At 47.3% G+C, this 18305-nt stretch overlaps 1 protein-coding gene across 2 annotated transcripts in view; it reads left to right on the forward strand.

Moving 5' to 3' along the window:
* The window catches only part of TP53I11 (tumor protein p53 inducible protein 11), a 439642-nt gene that overhangs the window by 392413 nt on the left and 28924 nt on the right, over positions 1–18305 (forward strand). For both annotated transcript variants that reach the window (XM_069221787.1, XM_069221788.1), the window contains exons 6-7: positions 3984–4080; positions 10718–10819. In XM_069221787.1, the coding sequence (XP_069077888.1) occupies positions 3984–4080; positions 10718–10819 (199 nt within the window). The remainder of the gene's footprint in view (positions 1–3983; positions 4081–10717; positions 10820–18305) is intronic.

The following is an 18305-nucleotide window of genomic DNA, read 5'->3' on the forward strand; positions in this document are numbered from 1 at the left end:
CAGGTAGTGGTCCCTTGGACCACTACCTACCCTGAAAAAATATTTGTGGGTCCATTCACAAAGTGGAAGGGGTCCCATGGGGACCTTCCAATTTGCGAGTGGGTTACCATCCACTTGAAGTGGATGGTAACTGCGATACCCTTTGCGACCGCACATGCGGTCGCAAATGGTATTGCATACCACTCAGAATCGCCAATAGGAAGGGAACACCCCTTCCTATTTGCGATTCTGAAATGCATATTGCGAGTCGGTCCCGACTCGCAATATGCATTTCTGCATAGCAAAGAGGCATTTGCGCCTCGCAAACGGTGATTTTCGCCGTTTGCGAGGCGCAAATCCTTTGCTACATCTGGCCCCAGATGTTTTCAATCCAGCTGTAGGATGCAAACAAGTTCTTGCCAAGCTCTAGGATACTAAAATGGGGCCATATGTAGGAACACATTATCCCATAGACACAGAATGGGTAAAACCCTTTGCTACATCTGGCCCATGGTTCCTTCCACCCAGTAACAAGAAACATGCTGGTCCCATCCACGTTATAACAGTATCTTTCCATCAGCCAACACCAGAATGTTTCCATCGAACAGCAGAATGTCAGTGTCTTCATATCCGGCAATAGGGTCACAATATGTTTCAAACTAACAGCAGGACTTTTTTACTGTCGAGTCGTACAGTAATCACCGGTTTGGATCACAGAGGATTTCAGGAGGTTCCTATACAACAAAAATAACAAGGATTGATCAACAGAAGGATAACAGCATGATCCCAGCCTCCAAAAGGGATAATGCAGGATATCAATATGTACCCCTCCAGATGCAGGATAATGCCATGTTTCGATTCTACGGTCGGATACAAATATGTCCTGACGCTGAGGATAAGAACCTGTTTTAATCTATCTTCACGGTATCTCTATGTTCCCATCCCATCCGCTTACATAACATCACTTTGTTTGTAAATTTGTAAAGGCCTCTCCTTCCTGATAACTATCACCTTTTTTTGTTTCTCTGTCAATCCAGATATTGTCCCATGTTCGCTTTGTGGAGTGACCTCTTTGCATATAATCCCTGATGGGTTTTCCTGGAGTTTAGGCGGCTGACCTTCGTCCGCATCACAGTATTATACAGCTTGTGCAGTGATCCTGTAATTATTTGTGTATTTTAATACCAAATATTATCCTCTTTTCTGCTTTTAGAAAATGAGTGGACCTTTAATAGGATATCAGATTTTGTGCTTCAAATCCTCTGTTTCCTGAAGCTTTGACCTCATTAAATTTCTGTTGTGGGTCTTTGCAAAGGCTGTTGTTGCCTTTTCTAATCCATGGATTATCCCTGCATATCATGCATTGGTTACTGCAGTTATTGCGGTCTTCCTTTAGCGAGCTGGCAGATTGTCATGGGCAGTGGGGACGCTGATCCTCCATGCTAGGGAATGCCCCACGGGATGACACGCTGTCATCTAGTTTTTTGAGAAACGGTAAGGGCGGACCATGAAAAGTTGTGTCTGAGAAGTACTTTCAAGCCCTTTCTTCTCTCCTCTGTCCTTAACTAGTGTTTTGTAGGGTGTAAGTAACTTGTTTGTGGATGTCTCAGCCAAAATTCCAGCAGTTGATCCTACCCTAATAACTGAGCAATAGTTGGATCAAGTAATCCACACAGGATCTCTAATCCGCTGCGGAGACGCGTCTCCCAGCATTGAAGAAGATTATTGGTGAACCCAAGTACTTCTTTCAATAAAGTAACCAGATGTCCGAAGCATTTGCCTGCCCTAAGCCAGTGCTAACCAAGTCAACTAAATGCTGATCTCATAGTTGAATTTCACCTTGTTTGCCTTTCCCATAACTAGTGTTTTGGAGAGTATACGTAACTTGTTTCTTATCAAGAATTCTGAAAGTCTCTCTGCAAACATTAAATCCATTTGTCGTGCTCCTGTAGATAATCAGTAGATCGACTAATCTACATTATCTCTTCAATCCGCTGCAGTTGAGGATCACACCCAGCATCCCGGAAAGGGTTGTGAATCCCAAAACTGACTTTAACATATCCATCAGTTCTATGAAGTGGCTGTCTATTGCAAGTCAATGTTTTACAAAAAGCAATAAATAAATAAATAAATACATGCCTACCTAAACTTTGCCCGGTCTTAATAATTGAAGACTGAATTCTATTGTTTAGGACTCCTCTCCATCCAAAGCCAAGTATATAGTAAAAGTAGTGAACTTAACCCCAGGTTGTCATAATGGTCAGTACAGCTCCATTTTTGTCAAACAATCATAGTTAAGAGCAAGCTTTTGGAACTTTGAAGATCTGTAATGCATCGCTATAGACCCCAGATGTCCATGGCTTGCTGTGTGCTTGACCCCACACTTCCATTTTCTCAAGACTTGCTCATAAACATTGAGGTTCATGCGTGACCACAGATGGTGTTTGGTCGCCCTGGTTTATCCATGCAGCTAAAAGGCCAAGCGGTGATTTGTTGTATGAGGGTCTACGGATGGCTACTCCAGGGCTTTAAGGTTGAGTATGGCCCATCTAGCAATAGGAAAGTCCCAGAAAGGCTGGCCCAGGAGCCCATATGGGCAGATAATGTGGCCAAGAAGGGCTGAATTATTAATATTAGAAAAGAACTATTGTTGGAGCTGAAGCAAATGGAAAACACAGCAGCTGCTGGGGCTACTGTGCCAGGGAAACGCGTGTACTGTAGAAGGTTGGAGGGAAGTAGAAATGGCAGAGAAACTGAATGCGTAAGGGCGCTCCACGCACACAAAACCGGTTCACAATGCCCCAGCGTATAGAGCTCCAGCACATAAATACATTTCCTCCTATAGAGGTACCAGAACATCCTGTCCAGTTTTGCACACTGGCACACTTTGTTTTAAAATGCACCACTTACTACAAATTCTACCTGAAGGTAGCACTCAAATTCACATTCCTGTGAAATTCTAGGGTGTCTTGACTGAGAAAGACTGGTTGCTGTGACTTAGCACTTACGACTGGGGCCGTGGTAACAGAATTTGGACTCGCTTGGGTAATGCAAGTGGATCTCTATAGAATCCAAACAGAATAGCAGCTTGAGATTGTGTGAGGACTGAAGTAATCTAGAAGGGTCTTGCAGCACTGGTCCACCTTCACTTTTTAGGGCCTGCTATCTTTATGCCTGCTACATGGAAGTCAGCAAAGTGCTGAAAAAACTCCTCCGTGCTACACGGAGTTCCGTGAGTGGCAGAGTTTGGGTGAGGCGCGCTGTTCTCACTGATTTTCATTGCAGGAGTTTCTCCTGAGCTGTAAAATCAGCGCAACCAGCATTACGCAGTGCCAGAGGTGCTAGCTTCTTTTTCCAGCTCGAATAGATTTTCCACTTGAGCGGCAGCTTCCGCAATGCAAGTGGCAGCTTTTTCATCATGGGCAGCTGTGACCGCTCATGTTCAGAATTCTCGCTCGCACTCGCCAACCTAGCGATTTCTTGCACTCGCAACTTAACGCTGGCGAGTGCGAGCGAGAGAGAACACTGCTCTGCGTCAGTTCGCAGAGTTTTTCGGAACTCCACGCGGGGTGCGGAGTGGGAAAAACTCTGCAAACTCCGCCTGCAGAGAGGAATTCTTCTCCCACCCCCAGTTATCTTCATCTTTTCTATTCACTATATCTGCAAATGTATTTAGCCTACTAAATTTGGGTTGGGCACGAGTAGGGGGATGGAATTGCCCAACGACACTGTCTGCAAGGATGCACTACTTTTGCATCAGTGTTTATAATTTTATCTCAAGATTCTAGATGTCACAGTGTCTGGCTTTGCCAGGGAAGACATCTAGTTTAACTTTTCAAGTGCTGTAAACACTGATTGATGACCATCATGTAAAGGCGAGGAAAAGTTCTTGCTGAAGTCGAGTTCACAAATCGCTTCTCAGGAGCAAGATGGTTTAGAGGGAGCTTAAGTTTGGAGGAGAGATGTCAGTGCTAACACCTGTCCTCTTGCTTCGTTACATACAGGCTCTCGCCTTCCCAGATCAGCTGTACGACGCCGTCTTTGATGAAGGTTCGGTGAGCAACAAGACTTCCATTCGGCTCTACGGAGGCGCTCTGCTCAGTGAGTATTGGATCCTGTTGGCCAAAAGCCTTTAGGGGCTTGTGTGACCAGTTGCCAATGTCACATTGTGAGAAATTTACTGGGGTGTGAGCCCTGGTCAATCGACAGCCACAATCCGTTGCAGGGTGAACCACAAAAAGGCACTAATTAAAGCTGTGCTTAACCCTGGGTGGCTTGGCACAAAAAACAGTCGGGATAAAGTTAGAGGCAACGGGTTAAGTCTTTATACAGTAAACAAACAACAACACTGTGAAAAAAACAACATAGTAAAAATCCAAAACCAAATTAGCAAAATAGAGAAATTTCTAATAATTTATTTGACAGTAAGGCCCTCAAAATTCTATTAGTAGACATGGAGGTATGAACTTTTAAAGTTTACGGTTCAAAATAGCAAGTCCTCAGTTTCAGACCTGGGTACCTTTAGCATCACACACACGGGTCCAAGAGTGGATGGAGACCTCTTGGGGATTCAAGATTCACTCAGGCTGGGTCCAGGTGCAGATTCCAGATGGTGGGAGCCTGTTATGTCCCTGTGGCTCTGAACAGGGGGCCAGCTAAACTAGCCCTTGGAGTCACTTCTGAAGTCTGGGTGAAGGTGAAGCTGCCGGGATCCACAGCAGAGCTAGCCTCTGAAGGACCAAGGCAGGCTCCAGGCAGCAAAGCAGTCCTTCCAGGTACAGCAGCTGTCTGGCAGAGTGCACAGCAGGTCACAGCAGCAGGCAGTCTTCTGAGAGTCCTTCCAGTCTGTCCAGCAGTGAACTGAGGAGCAAGTCTGAGAGCCCTATTTTTGTACCCTGGTGCCCTGCTCCTAGAAGTTGAGTGAAGTTTCCAGAAGGGTTCTCTGAATTTCCAGGAATTTCTTGCCTGCCCAACCCTGGCTCCCAGCTGGCTGCATTGAAAATACAGGGTTGTTAAACCTATTGTGTGGCAGCAGAGCTAAGCCCATTCAGCTGCAAGTTGAGCTGTGCTTAACTCTGTCAATTAATGGGCCATTCAGACTTTGCTGATCCGCTATCAGTTTCACCCAGGGTTGTGACCTAAGGCAGGTTACAGGCACAGAGGGCTAAGGCCAGGAGAATGCCAACTTTCTAAAAGTGGCATTTTCAAATGTGTAATGATAAATCCGACTTTACCATTAAAAGAGGGTTTATCATTGCAAGTTCATAGATACCAAATATGACATATCCACCACTTCTGGTTTAAGAACTGCAGCTTGTTGACTACAATAAGAAATCCACACTGTTATCTATGGGAGGGGTAGCACTCACAGTAGTGAAAAAATGAATTTGGGAGGTTTTCACTCATGGACATAGAAAACTAAAAAGTACATGTCCTACATCTTAATTACACAGCACCTTGTCCTATGTGCAACTTAGGCCCTACCTTGTGACTAATATGTAATAAAGGGGAGTTTAAGGTGTTGCAAGGGGTTTTAAATGCCGCTTCGACATGTTTTAAGGTGCCACTTAAGTGTGTGGCACAATAAGTGTTGCAGGCCCACTGGTAGCATTTAATTTACAGGACCTGGGTTTATGCTATACCACTCTACAAGGGACTTATCTGAATTAAATATACCAATCAGGTACATGCCAATCAGGTAAATGCCACTCAAATCATGTTTAGGGGAGTGAGCAGAAGCAGTTTAGCACTGGTTAGTAGTGGTAAAGTGCGCAGAGACCTAAGGCCAGCAAGCAAAAATACATCAAAAAGTAGAAGGAGGAAGGCAAAACGTTTGGAGTTGACTGTGCAGAGAGGGCCATTTCCAACACACATTGAATGCTGCAGGACGATATTCAATATCGCACTGCTCATTTTAATTTGCAGCAGCTGGCAGGGTAAGTTTATGGACAGGTTGTGACTGATGGCAGAATGGCCTGGGTGCACGTGAGGAGATCAAATTCACCCCTTGCGCTATCAAGAATGAAGCTCTGTCTCTTAGCAGACTACTGAAACTAAGGAGAGAACTGATGCACTGTTGTTAAGTGGATTACCTTCTTCAAGTCTATCTGGGGAGTTTTGTACCATGTAGCACAGGACTTCCAGGATGCCATCAGGCCCAACTTGCATGCACTTATTTCACAGCTCGGGCTGGGATGGAATCACTGCTGAACAAGTGTTATGGCTTAAATTGACAAAAGCCAATACATAGGCCATGAATTACAACGTCTTTTTAAGTGATACAGGCTGGTCTCTTGTGTGGTGGGCAGAAGGCAGCAAATATTCATCTCAACTTTTGTTACACTGGTGAAAAAGAAGGAAAGGAAAACAATACCAGAGAAACCGAAAAAGTGAGAATCCTTTATCAGCTCTTACCAAATTATTAGCAAAGGCAACCAAGTACACCTCCCTACAGTGACACACTGTCTGATCTGTAAACTACCTGTTCCGATACCACTAACTGAGCCTCCTTCATTCAGGTTTTGATGGATGTCTACCATAGTCTTCCTCATTGATTTGGGTCTTGACAAGTTCACTTCTAACTCCTAATAGGGTCACATTTCTACACTAAAGCAATAATCAGTTCCCCTATTTGCTTCATCTCTAAATGAAAAATCCAAAAATGATCAAGCTTTTATCATAATTTAATCCTTCCAATTAATTAACTCAGTGTTCCATCATTACAATTGTCAGTTTCCTATTTCAGTTCATTTAGAGCTGGTTCACGAAATTGAAGCTAATACTCTACGTCTTAATAGAATTGGCCTTGTGCCAGGTTGAAGTAACTTTGGAAGCTAAAATGTATTGCCCATGATTGTCGGTGAAGGCACACGCTGAGAAAAAAGCAGAAACTTGAAATTGTGTTCCTACCAGCATTTTGGCAGTTTAGCACTTTATTTGAAAGATAGCTGATTTACTAAAAAGAGCACTTTATCAATTTTATGATGTTAAAATGTACAATAAAAATACATTTGACATTGTTCGCTTGTTGTCATGCAATTTCTTTCATTATTTTCTGAACTCCTGGCTCTAACGCCCAGTGGTACCCGGCAGAGGATAATGTGGGATGCTGTATCATCTGCATTTTTACAACTTTATCCCATGCTTCGTTTTGAGGGACAAATGCCTTTTGATCACTTTTCCTTTGAGTAAATTCTGGAAAAATCAAAAACCATCTGAAATTTTGAAACAAGTATTGTGTGCCACTTGCAAATAATATTTCATTCAAATCAATGAATTCTCAATTAGAGATTTAATAGATTGTATATTCCTCCACAAGTTTCAAACACATTTATAGCTCTTTGGGAGTTAGAGGAAAAATATGTAGTATAAATATAAAAGTAGCCTTAATGCACAGAACCATATTTAGTAAAAACTCAAGGCCTCATTACGAGGCTGGTGGTTCAAAAGCCTCCAACCTCGCAGTGACAGTCGAACCGCTGCAACTATGGCCGTCCGACTGCCACATTACAACCCTGACATTACAACCAAGGGACCTCTGTCTCTGCCAGGAACATCGTTCCCAACGGGCTGAAGGCGGTCTGAGTTGTACTCAGCCATGGCAGCACTGAACTCAGCACCACCTGGCTGATTACAACTCAGTTTTCCACCAGTCTTTACATAGCGGTCAACCCGCCATGGAAAGACTGGCAGGAAGCCATTGCCAGGGCCCGCTGCCCAGCACCCTCAGAATGCACACTGTCGGTTTTGCAGACGGTGCGGATTCCGTGGCTGTTGTACTGCTACGATATTGGCCTTCGCTCCCTTAAAGGAGCTGAGGCCAAACTGTAGCACTGTTTCCGCCAGTCAGCCCCGCTGGAACACGTAATACAATGTTCCCGAAGGTCAGCCTGGCGGGAACATTGTAATAGGCATCAGGGGACACCGCAGGTATGATAGTGGCGTCCTCCCCGCGAGTTTGGCGGTCGGCTCGTCCGATGGCCAAACTTGTAATGAGGCTATCAGTCACTAGATTCCGGTTACCTGTGGATTTTCCCCAACCACTGAAATGTATATATCAATTTTTTTCTGCAGATGGTGATCCAAGACTTTCTGTAATATAATATCTAAGTAAAAGAAACTGAAACGAAGTATATCCATTGTGAAAATTTTCTAGCTACAGTCTTCATTAAATACAAAATACTTGTTTAAATCTAATTCTAACCTGCATCATATTAGAAGCTACAAAGCTGCCCCGCCATTACCTATCTGTGCTATCCCCAATCCTTATTTGGTTACAACGCCACTGCAGGAAGTATTTCTTTTAGTTCCACTGTAGCTTATATAGAGGATAAAGGTTAAGTTAGAGCAACATAAAAGTAATGTGGAAAATACAAAAATCATATGTACGACCTCTGAACCATTTGTGTGGGCATGCATGTGTGTGCTCGTATGTTCCTCACCTCTTATGGGGACTGGGAGACAATAGAGAAGAGAAAGCAAGAGATTGTGCATCATGCACACCACTACCACCGCTGCTGACACCACAACCACCACCCCCGCTGCTGACACCACCGCTGCTGACACCACTACCACCGCTGCTGACACCACTACCACCGCTGCTGACACCACCACCCCCGCTGCTGACACCACCACCACCGCTACTGACACCACCACTACCACCGCTGCTGACACCACCACCCCCGCTGCTGACACCACCACCCCTGCTGCTGACACCACCACCATCGCTGATGACACCACCACCACCACTACCACCGCTGCTGACACCACCACCACCACCGCTGCTGACACCACCACCACCACTACCACCGCTGCTGACACCACCACCACCGCTGCTGACACCACCACCACCCCCGCTGCTGACACCACCACCACCGCTGCTGACACCACCACCACCACCACCCCCGCTGCTGACACCACCACCCCCGCTGCTGACACCACCACCCCCGCTGCTGACACCACCACCATCGCTGCTGACACCACCACCATCGCTGATGACACCACCACCACCACTACCACCGCTGCTGACACCACCACCACCGCTGCTGACACCACCACCACCACCGCTGCTGACACCACCACCACCGCTGCTGACACCACCACCACCACCCCCGCTGCTGACACCACCACCACCGCTGCTGACACCACCACCACCACTACCACCGCTGCTGACACCACAACCACCACCACCACACCAACATGCAGCAGGATTGGCCTGTCTGTGTGGCTGCTGATGCCCTGACCTTACTGTGGTGTGAGTCTGAGTTATAGAGCCAGCCTGGAACGGTGTGTGATACATGTGCATTCCTTTCTTGTGGGCACCAATACACATGTTGATATAATGTTCTGTACAGAACGCTCAGCCATGCATAGAGAGCTCTGGGTACAGGGGTTTGTCTGTGGGTCATGCGTAGCAAGCTCTGGGCACAGGGGATCGCATATGGGTCATGCTTAGTGAGCTCTCGGCATTGGGGCTCATCTGTGGGCCATGCATAGCGAGCTCTGGGCACAGGTGCTAACGTATGGGCCATGCGTACCGAGCTCTGGGTACAGGGGCTCGTCTGTGGGTCATGCGTAACAAGGTCCGAGTAGAGGGACTAGCCTTTGGGCCATGCGTAGCGAGCACGGGGGGCTCGTCTGTGGGCCATATGTAACAAGCTCCGACACTAGCCTTTGGGCCATGCGTAGTGAGCAAGGGCGGCGCGTCTGTGGGCCATGCGTAGCAAGCTCTGGGTACAGGGGCTCGTCTGAGGGCCATGCATATTGAGTGCTGGACACAGGGGCTAGGCTCTGGGCAATGCACAGCAAGCCCTGGGTACAGGGGCCCTTCTGTGGGCCATGCATAGCGAGCTCTGGGCACAGTGGCTCACCTACGGGCCATGCGTAGCAAGCTCTGGGTACAGGGGCTCGTCTGTGGGTCATGCGTCACAAGGTCCGAGTAGATGGACTAGCCTTTGGGCCATGTGTAGCGAGCACGGGGGGCTCGTCTGTGGGCCATGCGTAGCAAGCTTTGGGTACAGGGGCTCGTCTGAGGGCCATGCATATTGAGTGCTGGGCACAGGGGCTAGCCCCTGGGCAATGCACAGCAAGCTCTAGGTACAGGGGCCCTTCTGTGGGCCATGCATAGCGAGCTCTGGGTACAGGGGTTTGTCTGTGGGTCATGCGTAGCAAGCTCTGGGCACAGGCGCTAGCGTATGGGCCATGCGTACCGAGCTCTGGGTACAGGGGTTTGTCTGTGGGTCATGTGTAGCAAGCTTTGGGCACAGGGTATCGCATATGGGCCATGCGTAGCGAGCTCTGGGCAAAGTGGCTCACCCACGGGCCATGCGTAGCGAGCTCTGGGTACATGGGCTGTCTGTGGGCCATGGCAGCAAGTGCTGGCACAGGGGGTTAGCCTGAGGGCCATGCGTAGCGAGCTCTGGGTACAGGGGCTCGTCTGTGGGCCATGCGTAGCGAGCTCTGGGTACAGGGGCGCGTCTGTGTGCCAAGGGTAGTGAGCGCTGGGCACATTGGCTCCTCTGTGGGCCATCAGTAGCAAGCGCTGGGCACAGGGGTTAGCCTGAGGGCCATGCGTAGCGAGCTCTGGGTACAGGGGTGCGTCTGTGTGCCAAGGGTAGCGAGCGCTGGGCACAGGGGTTAGCCTATGGGCCTTGTGTAGAGAGCTCTGGGTGCAATGGCTAGCCATATTTTACAACACCGATGACCAATCGCCTTCATCCCTTGTCTCCCCATTGGGCAGGTATCTCCCTCATCATGTGGAACTCAATGTACACATCGGAGAAGGTGATAATCCGCTGGTCCTTGCTGACAGAAGCCTGCTACTTCGGGGTGCAGTTTATAGGTGAGTCACTCCTCCCAGCTATGCATCTCCCTTCTGTGCATATCACTCACAACATTAGGAAACCTTGAAAACAAATATTTCTAAACAGCATCTGTTCACATATAAGTTGAGTTGGTTCTGAAGGTGTGTATGTGGAGAGCGGGGCAAGTTCGAGTGATCTGTTGCTTTGACTTTCCCATAAATACTGATGGTTGAGGACGACGGTGCTCTTGTCTAGAACATGTTCAGCAAAAATAGATCTGAGATGCTGCAAAGTGATGAGAGAATCCCGCAGCCACCAGCTCGCAGGTGCAGGATTCTTGGTGGTTCCACACTTGCAGGAACCCAGCAGAGGCGACTGGGTGTCTCCATGCTGGGGCATCTTTAGGAACCTAACTAACCCTTCTCCTGGGTCAGACCAGCTATTGTCACCATGTCATGCAATCCCTGGTCCCGGCTGTCGGTGCAGCACAAGCTCTCCAGTATCTTTTGGCCTCCACTCTGGTGACATAGAACTGTTTTATGAATCTCCAGAGCAAACAGTTTCTGCACTTCCCAGCAGGGCTGCTGTAATTTTAATAGGCAGTACCGATTTTTTTTAACAGGGATGCTGTCTTTTAATGGGACAGTCCTCTCCGTGCCCAGCAGAGCTGCTATACTTTTAATGGGCAGTACCCACCTTTTCAACAGGGATGCAGTTCTCTAGTGGGACAGTTCTGACAGTTCTCAGCAGGGCTGCTGTGTGTCTAATGGGCAGTACCCATCTTTTGAATGGGGATGCTATCCTTCAATGGGACAGTTCTGTCAATTCTCAGCAGGGCTTCTATACGTCTAATGGGCAGTACACTCTTTTTGAACAAGTGTGCTATTCTGTAGTGGGACAGTTCTGTCAATTTTCAGCAAGGCCCCATACTTTTAATGGGCAGTACACTCTTTTTGAACAGGGAAGCTATTCTTTAATGGGACAGTTCTCTCATTTCTCAGCAGGGCTTCTATACTTTAATGGGTAGTACCCACGTTTTGAACAAGGATGACATCCTTTAATGGGACAGTTCTCTAGGTTCTCAGCAGGACTGCTATACGTTTAATGGGCAGCACCCACTTTTTGTACAGGGATGCATTCTTTAATGAGACAGTTCTCTAGGTTCTCAGCAGGACTGCTATACGTTTAATGGGCAGTATCAACTTTTTGGGCAGGGGTGCAATTTTGTAATGGGACATTTCTTTCAGCTCTCAGTGCGGCTGCTATACATTTAATGGGCAGTATCAACTTTTTGGGCAGGGGTGCAATTTTTTAATGGGACAGTTCTCTCAGTACGGCTGCTATACATTTAATGGGCAGTATCAACTTTTTGGGCAGGGGTGCAATTTTTTAATGGGACAGTTCTCTCAATTCTCAGCAGGGCTGCTATATTACTAACCTGAGAGGGCGGGCTCATTTCAACAGGACTGCTATTCATTTACTGGGACGGTGCTGACCTGACAATTTTCCACCTGGATTGCGATCCTCTAATGGGACAGTTTGAGCACTTCCCAACAGCCCTTAACCCCTTCGCTGCCAGGCCTTTTCCCCCTCCTGTGCCGGGCCTTTTTTTGCCTATTTGGGGCAGTTCGCGCTTAGGCCCGCATAACTTTTTGTCCACATAAGCTAACCAAGCCAAATTTGCGTCCTTTTTTTCCAACATCCTAGGGATTCTAGAGGTACCCAGACTTTGTGGGTTCCCTTGAAGGAGGCCAAGAAATTGGCCAAAATACAGTGAAAATTTCGTTTTTTTCAAAAAAATTGGAAAAAGTGGCTGCAGAAGAAGGCTTGTGGTTTTTCCCCTGAAAATGGCATCAACAAAGGGTTTGCGGTGCTAAACTCAGCAGCTTCCCAGCTTTCAGGAACAGGCAGACTTGAATCAGAAAACCCAATTTTTCAACACAATTTTGGCATTTTACTGGGACATACCCCATTTGTGCAATTTTTTGTGCTTTCAGCCTCCTTCCAGTCAGTGACAGGAATGGTCATGAAACCAATGCTGGATCCCAGAAACCTAAACATTTCTGAAAAGTAGACAAAATTCTGAATTCAGCAAGGGGTCATTTGTGTAGATCCTACAAGGGTTTCCTACAGAAAATAACAGCTGAAAAAGAAAAATATTGAAATGGAGGTGAAAAAACCATCAATTTTTCTCTACGTTTTACTCTGTAACTTTTCCCTGCAATGTCAGATTATCGAAAGCAATATACCGTTACGTCTGCTGGACTCCTCTGGTTGCGGGGATATATAGGGCTTGTAGGTTCATCAAGAACCCGAGGAACCCAGAGCCAATAAATGAGCTGCACCCTGCAGTGCGTTTTCATTCTATACCGGGTATACAGCAATTCATTTGCTGAAATATAAGGAGTAAAAAATTGCTATCAAGAAAACCTTTGCATTTCCAAAAAGGGCACAAGATAAGGTGTTGAGGAGCAGTGGTTATTTGCACATCTCTGAATTCCGGGGTGACCATAGTAGCACGTGAATTACAGGGAATTTCTCAAATAGATGTCTTTTTTACACACTCCTATATTTGGAAGGAAAAAATGTAGAGAAAGACAAGGGGCAATAGTACTTGTTTTGCTCATCTATGTTCCCCCAAGTCTCCCGATAAAAATGGTACCTCACTTGTGTGGGTAGGCCTACCACCCGCGACAGGATATGCCCCAAAACACAACATGGACACATCACAGAAAACAGAGCTGTTTTTAGCAAAGTGACTACCTGTAGATTTTGGCCTCTAGCTCAGCCGCCACCTAGGGAAACCTACCAAACCTGTGCATTTCTGAAAACTAGAGACCTAGGGGAATCCAAGGAGGGGTGACTTGTGTGGCTCGGACCAGGTTCTGTTACCCAGAATCCTTTGCAAACCTCAAAATTTGGCTAAAAAAACACATGTTCCTCACATTTCTGTGGCAGAAAGTTCTGGAATCTGAGAGGAGCCACAAATTTCCTTCCACCCAGCGTTCCCCCACGTCTCCCGATAAAAATGATACCTCACTTGTGTGGGTAGGCCTAGCGCCCGCGACAGGATATGCCCCAAAACACAACGTGGACATATCACAGAAAACAGAGCTGTTTTTAGCAAAGTGACTACCTGTAGATTTTGGCCTCTAGCTCAGCCGCCACCTAGGGAAACCTACCAAACTTGTGCATTTCTGAAAACTAGAGACCTAGGGGAATCCAAGGAGGGGTGACTTGTGTGGCTCGGACCAGGTTCTGTTACCCAGAATCCTTTGCAAACCTCAAAATTTGGCTAAAAAAACACATGTTCCTCACATTTCTGTGGCAGAAAGTTCTGGAATCTGAGAGGAGCCACAAATTTCCTTCCACCCAGCGTTCCCCCACGTCTCCCGATAAAAATGATACCTCACTTGTGTGGGTAGGCCTAGCACCCGCGACAGGATATACCCCAAAACACAACGTGGACATATCACAGAAAACAGAGCTGTTTTTAGCAAAGTGACTACCTGTAGATTTTGGCCTCTAGCTCAGCCGCCACCTAGGGAAACCTACCAAACCTGTGCATTTCTGAAAACTAGAGACCTAGGGGAATCCAAGGAGGGGTGACTTGCGGGGCTCGGACCAGGTTCTGTTACCCAGAATCCTTTGCAAACCTCAAAATTTCGCTAAAAAAACACATGTTCCTCACATTTCTGTGGCAGAAAGTTCTGGAATCTGAGAGGAGCCACAAATTTCCTTCCACCCAGCGTTCCCCCACGTCTCCCGATAAAAATGATACCTCACTTGTGTGGGTAGGCCTAGCGCCCGCGACAGGATATGCCCCAAAACACAACGTGGACATATCACAGAAAACAGAGCTGTTTTTAGCAAAGTGACTACCTGTAGATTTTGGCCTCTAGCTCAGCCGCCACCTAGGGAAACCTACCAAACCTATGCATTTCTGAAAACTAGAGACCTAGGGGAATCCAAGGAGGGGTGACTTGCGGGGCTCGGACCAGGTTCTGTTACCCAGAATCCTTTGCAAACCTCAAAATTTGGCTAAAAAAACACATGTTCCTCACATTTCTGTGGCAGAAAGTTCTGGAATCTGAGAGGAGCCACAAATTTCCTTCCACCCAGCGTTCCCCCAAGTCTCCCGATAAAAATGATACCTCACTTGTGTGGGTAGGCCTAGCGCCCGCGACAGGATATGCCCCAAAACACAACGTGGACATATCACAGAAAACAGAGCTGTTTTTAGCAAAGTGACTACCTGTAGATTTTGGCCTCTAGCTCAGCCGCCACCTAGGGAAACCTACCAAACCTGTGCATTTCTGAAAACTAGAGACCTAGGGGAATCCAAGGAGGGGTGACTTGCGGGGCTCGGACCAGGTTCTGTTACCCAGAATCCTTTGCAAACCTCAAAATTTGGCTAAAAAAACACATGTTCCTCACATTTCTGTGGCAGAAAGTTCTGGAATCTGAGAGGAGCCACAAATTTCCTTCCACCCAGCGTTCCCCCACGTCTCCCGATAAAAATGATACCTCACTTGTGTGGGTAGGCCTAGCGCCCGCGACAGGATATGCCCCAAAACACAACGTGGACATATCACAGAAAACAGAGCTGTTTTTAGCAAAGTGACTACCTGTAGATTTTGGCCTCTAGCTCAGCCGCCACCTAGGGAAACCTACCAAACCTGTGCATTTCTGAAAACTAGAGACCTAGGGGAATCCAAGGAGGGGTGACTTGCGGGGCTCGGACCAGGTTCTGTTACCCAGAATCCTTTGCAAACCTCAAAATTTGGCTAAAAAAACACATGTTCCTCACATTTCTGTGGCAGAAAGTTCTGGAATCTGAGAGGAGCCACAAATTTCCTTCCACCCAGCGTTCCCCCACGTCTCCCGATAAAAATGATACCTCACTTGCGTGGGTATGCCTAGCGCCGGCGACAGGAAACCCCCCAAAGTGCAACGTGGACACATCCTAAATTTTGGAAAAAAACGGAGGTGTTTTTTGCGAAGTGCCTACCTGTAGATTTTGGCCTCTAGCTCAGCCGCCACCTAGGGAAACCTACCAAACCTGTGCATTTCTGAAAACTAGAGACCTAGGGGAATCCAAGGAGGGGTGACTTGCGGGGCTCGGACCAGGTTCTGTTACCCAGAATCCTTTGCAAACCTCAAAATTTCGCTAAAAAAACACATGTTCCTCACATTTCTGGGGCAGAAAGTTCTGGAATCTGAGAGGAGCCACAAATTTCCTTCCACCCAGCGTTCCCCCACGTCTCCCGATAAAAATGATACCTCACTTGTGTGGGTAGGCCTAGCGCCCGCGACAGGATATGCCCCAAAACACAACGTGGACATATCACAGAAAACAGAGCTGTTTTTCGCAAAGTGACTACCTGTAGATTTTGGCCTCTAGCTCAGCCGCCACCTAGGGAAACCTACCAAACCTGTGCATTTCTGAAAACTAGAGACCTAGGGGAATCCAAGGAGGGGTGACTTGCGGGGCTCGGACCAGGTTCTGTTACCCAGAATCCTTTGCAAACCTCAAAATTTGGCTAAAAAAACACATGTTCCACACATTTCTGTGGCAGAAAGTTCTGGAATCTGAGAGGAGCCACAAATTTCCTTCCACCCAGCGTTCCCCCATGTCTCCCGATAAAAATGATACCTCACTTGTGTGGGTAGGCCTAGCGCCCGCGACAGGATATGCCCCAAAACACAACGTGGACATATCACAGAAAACAGAGCTGTTTTTAGCAAAGTGACTACCTGTAGATTTTGGCCTCTAGCTCAGCCGCCACCTAGGGAAACCTACCAAAGCTGTGCATTTCTGAAAACTAGAGACCTAGGGGAATCCAAGGAGGGGTGACTTGCGGGGCTCGGACCAGGTTCTGTTACCCAGAATCCTTTGCAAACCTCAAAATTTGGCTAAAAAAACACATGTTCCACACATTTCTGTGGCAGAAAGTTCTGGAATCTGAGAGGAGCCACAAATTTCCTTCCACCCAGCGTTCCCCCATGTCTCCCGATAAAAATGATACCTCACTTGTGTGGGTAGGCCTAGCGCCCGCGACAGGATATGCCCCAAAACACAACGTGGACATATCACAGAAAACAGAGCTGTTTTTAGCAAAGTGACTACCTGTAGATTTTGGCCTCTAGCTCAGCCGCCACCTAGGGAAACCTACCAAACCTGTGCATTTCTGAAAACTAGAGACCTAGGGGAATCCAAGGAGGGGTGACTTGCGGGGCTCGGACCAGGTTCTGTTACCCAGAATCCTTTGCAAATCTCAAAATTTGGCTAAAAAAACACATGTTCCTCACATTTCTGTGGCAGAAAGTTCTGGAATCTGAGAGGAGCCACAAATTTCCTTCCACCCAGCGTTCCCCCACATCGCCCGATAAAAATTATACCTCACTTGTGTGGGTAGGCCTAGCGCCCGCGACAGGATATGCCCCAAAACACAACGTGGACATATCACAGAAAACAGAGCTGTTTTTAGCAAAGTGACTACCTGTAGATTTTGGCCTCTAGCTCAGCCGCCACCTAGGGAAACCTACCAAACCTGTGCATTTCTGAAAACTAGAGACCTAGGGGAATCCAAGGAGGGGTGACTTGCGGGGCTCGGACCAGGTTCTGTTACCCAGAATCCTTTGCAAACCTCAAAATTTGGCTAAAAAAACACATGTTCCTCACATTTCTGTGGCAGAAAGTTCTGGAATCTGAGAGGAGCCACAAATTTCCTTCCACCCAGCGTTCCCCCACGTCTCCCGATAAAAATGATACCTCACTTGTGTGGGTAGGCCTAGCGCCCGCGACAGGATATGCCCCAAAACACAACGTGGACATATCACAGAAAACAGAGCTGTTTTTAGTAAAGTGACTACCTGTAGATTTTGGCCTCTAGCTCAGCCGGCACCTAGGGAAACCTACCAAACCTGTACATTTCTGAAAACTAGAGACCTAGGGGAATCCAAGGAGGGGTGACTTGTGTGGCTCGGACCAGGTTCTGTTACCCAGAATCCTTTGCAAACCTCAAAATTTGGCTAAAAAAACACATGTCCCTCACATTTCTGTGGCAGAAAGTTCTGGAATCTGAGAGGAGCTACAAATTTCCTTCCACCCAGCGTTCCCCCAAGTCTCCCGATAAAAATGATACCTCACTTGCGTGGGTAGGCCTAGCGCCGGCGACAGGAAACACCCCAAAGCGCAACGTGGATACATCCTAAATTTTGGAAAAAAACAGAGGTGTTTTTTGCAAAGTGCCTACCTGTAGATTTTGGCCTCTAGCTCGGCTGGCACCTAGGGAAACCTACCAAACCTGTGCATTTCTGAAAACTAGAGACCTAGGGGAATCCAAGGAGGGGTGACTTGCGGGGCTCGGACCAGGTTCTGTTACCCAGAATCCTTTGCAAACCTCAAAATTTGGCTAAAAATACACATGTTACTCACATTTCTGTGGCAGAAAGTTCTGGAATCTGAGAGGAGCCACAAATTTCCTTCTACCCAGCGTTCCCCCAAGTCTCCCGATAAAA

Source organism: Pleurodeles waltl, chromosome 3_1, assembly GCF_031143425.1.
Source record: "Pleurodeles waltl isolate 20211129_DDA chromosome 3_1, aPleWal1.hap1.20221129, whole genome shotgun sequence".
Classification (NCBI taxonomy): Eukaryota; Metazoa; Chordata; class Amphibia; order Caudata; family Salamandridae; genus Pleurodeles; species Pleurodeles waltl.